Below are 4624 nucleotides of genomic sequence, written 5' to 3' on the forward strand. Positions count from 1 at the left end.
GGTTAGTTGTGAGTGATTGTTAAAATTATTTTTTTGTGAATGAATATTGAACAGAAAGAACAAAAATAATGAGTTGGTTTAACTGAATTAAAGAGTATCAAAGGTAGTGAATGTTCAAACTTTTCATGTGCACGTTATGGAACTTTTTCCTTGAATAATGCAAAAGTGGGTTTTAATTCCCAAAAATATAAAAATTCTCTGCATACCGTCCACGTAGGACAGCACGCGAGAATTTTTTATTTTTTTTTCTACTTTAGTAAAACCGCTAATTGAAGTAGCGGTTTAAAAAAAAAAAAAAAATTGTTTTGTTTTGTTTTGTTTTGTAAACCGCTACTTCAAGTAGCTGTTCATTAATCAAGTAGCGGTTTACTGAAATTCCTAACTCCAGAGTTTGATATGTGCTTGCAACATTTTGCCAAGGAAAACCGCTACTCAGAGTAGCGGTTTATATATATAAACCGCTATAAACCGCTACTTAAAGTAGCGATTTATTTAAAATAAACCGCTACTGTGAGTAGCGGTTTTGGTGGGCAAAAACAAAAAAAAAAAGTTTCTCGCGTGCTGTCCTACGTGGACGGTACGCAGAGAATTTTTATCTTTTTGGGCATATTTTGGGAATTAAAACCCACTTTTGCATTATTCAAGGAAAAAATTCGCACGTTATGTATGCCATCTTTTTAATAAGGTATAAATATTTTGTCCATTTAATTTTTGATTGAAGTATTTGATGCATATACCATTTTAAACTTGTTTTAAATGGCAAGTTGGAATGAGAATTTTTTAATGATTTGCTTTTGTAATTTTTTCCATTCCATTAATTAGATCATTAAGGGTATTTTAGTCACTTCAAAAGAGGACACCACACCTCCTCCCTTGACTTATATAATACAGATGATGAACTTGTGGGAGAATCGGATAGGAGCTTAGGGTAGTATGTGTAGGATCATACGATCCTATCTGATCCTACTAGATTTTTTGAATATTCACTTTTCTAAATTATTTTTTGGGTTGTATTGTCTCAAAACTAGTAAGGGCCTGTTCGGTTCACTGAACTGGAATGGAATGGTATGGATGTCCATACCAGGATGGTATGGATCTAGAACCCCATACTAGTTTCAAACTGTTTGGTTCAATCATGTAATGGATTCAACGTCCATTTCTGCTGTTTGGTTCACTTTTGGAATGGATTCTGTATCCAGTTTTCATTTTAATATAATTGTATCAGCTATATGTATATATAATATAATTATATACTTATAATATATAATTGAAATTATATATATATAATATATAATTATAATATATAACTTTATATATATATATATATATATATATATAATATATATATATATATATATATATGTATATGTATATATATATATATATGTAAAATATATATATATATATATATATATATATATATATTACGATCACTGTAATTGTCCCATTTGTTTGTTCAGTAGAAGCGAGGCTGCAGATAATCTATTACATTCACATTCCAACAGTAGTTGCCCTTAAACAGGCTCGCCAATCCAATTTCAGCCAATCTAACAGTAACTTTATATATAAAACATATAGAATCCTTCAACATCTTACACTATAAGTAGAGCTAATCCAGAAAAAAAATATCACGTTGACACGCAAATTTTGAAATCAGTCAATAATAACACACAACTAAGAGTTCAATGGAGAGAGAGTAAGAAGATGAATCGGGAGACTCCATTAAAACAGTCTTAAAAGGAGAGAGAACGAAAAAAAAAGTAGTTAAGAGTTCAATGGAGAGAGAATTTTAGACCTTCCACACAAATTAGGGTTTGAAACTTAAGTTAGAAACTTAAGGGGGAAGGGAGATTGGGATTCTAGGGGGATGGGGTGGAGATAGATACCCTTGGGTATGAGACTTTACTCTAAATATGCCCAACCAAACAATGAAATGGATGTCATTCCATTCCATTCTATTAAAAATACCTCAACCAAACGCCCCCTAAATTATTTCAAAATTACTAGTTTTAGCATCAATTTTACGTGAAACACATGTTCTAAGTCATATTGTTGTCTTTTATCACACCTTTTATTAGTTTTTATATGATCTTATTATAATCCAATGATTCGATTTTACTGATCCGATCCTGTCACTCCTTTCAGATCCAAAGTAGGATCACAAACTTGACAACACTACAAGTTAGTAATTTTACATATTATAAAGTAATTTTACATATTATATTTTTCGTATTAGATTTTGGTTGCATGTTACTTAAATCTTATAGTATTGAAGAACTATCACCATTTTTTAATGAAATAAGGCATTATTAATTTGCGTAAATTTTTTTAACATATGTTTATCACCATATTCTAGCATAATTATCTCTATTTTACGAAATTGTAGGATCTTACGATCCTACGATTCAATTCCATCGATTCGATCCTACCAACCCCTACGATCCAAAGTAGGATCACGATTCTAATAACATTGGTGGTCATAATTGAGATTATTGTTGCAAATTTTTCCGAATAAAAAAAAGATCTTGTGAGAATTTCGAACAATATTTTTTGAAGACGTGAGACATTATTATAAGTATATAACCTTACCGCGAAGTCGACGACCAAAAGAATCACAATCAGATCAGATGATAATTTTGTCTGATTGTGATTTTGTGATAATTTCGAACAATATTCTAAAGAAGACGGACACATTATTCAAAAGCTTATACAACCTTACCACGATGTACATCACTACATCAGGAAAATGTCGACATCGAAATTATATCGAGATCCCATCAAAATCCACATTAATGCATTAACGTGGTTAAAATCGTTTGACTATTAACATAATTAATATGTACTTACAAGTTAATAGAGAAATTATGATCTATTGAACATTAGGACTTGTATATAAATACTCTCACCTAGTAATCGTTAGTTCCCATGTAAACCAAAACTTATACCACCATGTCAACAACTACAAACCCTGATGCTTTAGAGAAACTAGAAGATGAAATCAAACAATTAGAACTCACCCTCCCTTGCAAATTGTGGCTTGGCACCTATAACATGTACTTCTACCAGGGGTTTTGGAGCCTAGTTCTTAAACCCACAATTTCTTTTCAATCACATTTCCAAGCAGATGACACAGATATTATCCTAGCTAGCCTACCAAAAACAGGCACAACATGGTCAAAATCTCTCATTTTCTCAATTGTAAATAGGAAAAAGTTCCCTGATGTTTCAAACCATCCTCTTCAAACTCAAAATCCTCATGAACTCGTCCTGCATTTTGAGCACAAACTTTATAGAGATTGTAAGGAGGGATGTGAGCCTGATTTTACTAAACTATCCTCGCCTCGCCTCTTTGCCACCCATGTACCATATCCATCTCTACCAAACTCAATCAAGACCTCCAAATGTAAGATCATTTATGTTTGCCGAAATCCTTTGGACACTTTTATGTCAAACTGGCATTTTATTTTAGAAGTGAGCAAAAATGAGAGTGTTACACCCAATATGTTGGAGGATCTTTTTGGTAAGTTTTGCAAGGGCGATTTTCCATATTGTCCATATGATGATCACATTGTGAGGTATTGGAAGGAGAGTATGGAAAACCCAGATAAGGTGTTGTTTATGGAATATGAAGGGTTAAAGGAGGATCCGAATGCGCAAGTGAAACGTTTGGCGGAGTTTTTAGGTTGCCCGTTTTCGGAGGAGGAAGAGAAAGAGAATGTTATAGATGAAATAATCAAGCTTTGTAGCCTTGATAGCTTAAAGGAAATGGAGATTAATAAGAGTGGAAAATTTTATCATTTTGTGGAGAACAAGGCTCTCTTTAGGAAAGGAGAGGTAGGTGATTGGACTAATTATTTGACCCCTTCTATGCTCAAGGAGCATTATCAAGTATTGCAAGAGAAACTCAATAAATCTGGTTTTACTTCTAGACACTATGTATCACAAGAGTTCCCATAAATGAAGTGTTCCGTATTAGAAGTATTTGAATACAATGTTACCATGAAGTGGAATACTAAATATCGCACAAATAAACCGCCTTCCTTTCTTTTTTTTCTTTTAGTTTTGTACGATTTTTCAATGTCAAAAATAAAATAAGGAAGGAATACTGAATTTCTTATTTCTTTAGTGCTTTCTTTGGTGGGGTATTTTTAATTTGTATGATTTTTGATGTAAACAGGAGCTCATAACTGATTTGAGACTCAGTCTCCGTATTACTTGAATACAATGTTACCTTGAATTAATGGAATTGTCATTTTATATGATCTCTGGCTTTATGTAAATTTAAGTTTTCTTCCACAATGAATGACCTAAGTTTTAACTTCAGCTTAATCGGGAAACAAAGGAAAAGATCAACTAAATATGGGTTTTTTTTTTCGGTTTAAGCCAATTAAGATACACTTTTAGTTTTTACTTCTTACCACATACAAGCTTTTTTGTCCATATATGTTGTGGAGTCATTGTTCATATATTGTAGTGTTGGGAAGTGCATACAATTATACAACTTGTATAAAATATTAGGGTGTTAGGCTCCGTTTGGTAGGGCGTAAAACGTTTTTCCGGAAAACTGTTTTCCTCTATTTTTAGTTTTACATTGTTTGGTTGACAAAAGAGTGTAAAACCATTT

At 32.3% G+C, this 4624-nt stretch overlaps 1 protein-coding gene across 1 annotated transcript; it reads left to right on the forward strand.

The window, feature by feature from the left end:
* Positions 1–2903: 2903 nt before the first annotated feature.
* LOC104887617 (cytosolic sulfotransferase 5) lies at positions 2904–4259 on the forward strand. The gene has a single exon (XM_010672288.3). It carries the CDS (start codon positions 2950–2952, stop codon positions 3955–3957), a length of 1008 nt encoding a protein of 335 aa, XP_010670590.1. The 5' UTR covers positions 2904–2949; the 3' UTR covers positions 3958–4259.
* The last annotated feature ends 365 nt before the right edge of the window (positions 4260–4624 follow it).

The sequence above is a fragment of the Beta vulgaris genome, chromosome 2, assembly GCF_026745355.1.
Source record: "Beta vulgaris subsp. vulgaris cultivar EL10 chromosome 2, EL10.2, whole genome shotgun sequence".
In the NCBI taxonomy this organism is placed as follows: domain Eukaryota; kingdom Viridiplantae; phylum Streptophyta; class Magnoliopsida; order Caryophyllales; family Amaranthaceae; genus Beta; species Beta vulgaris.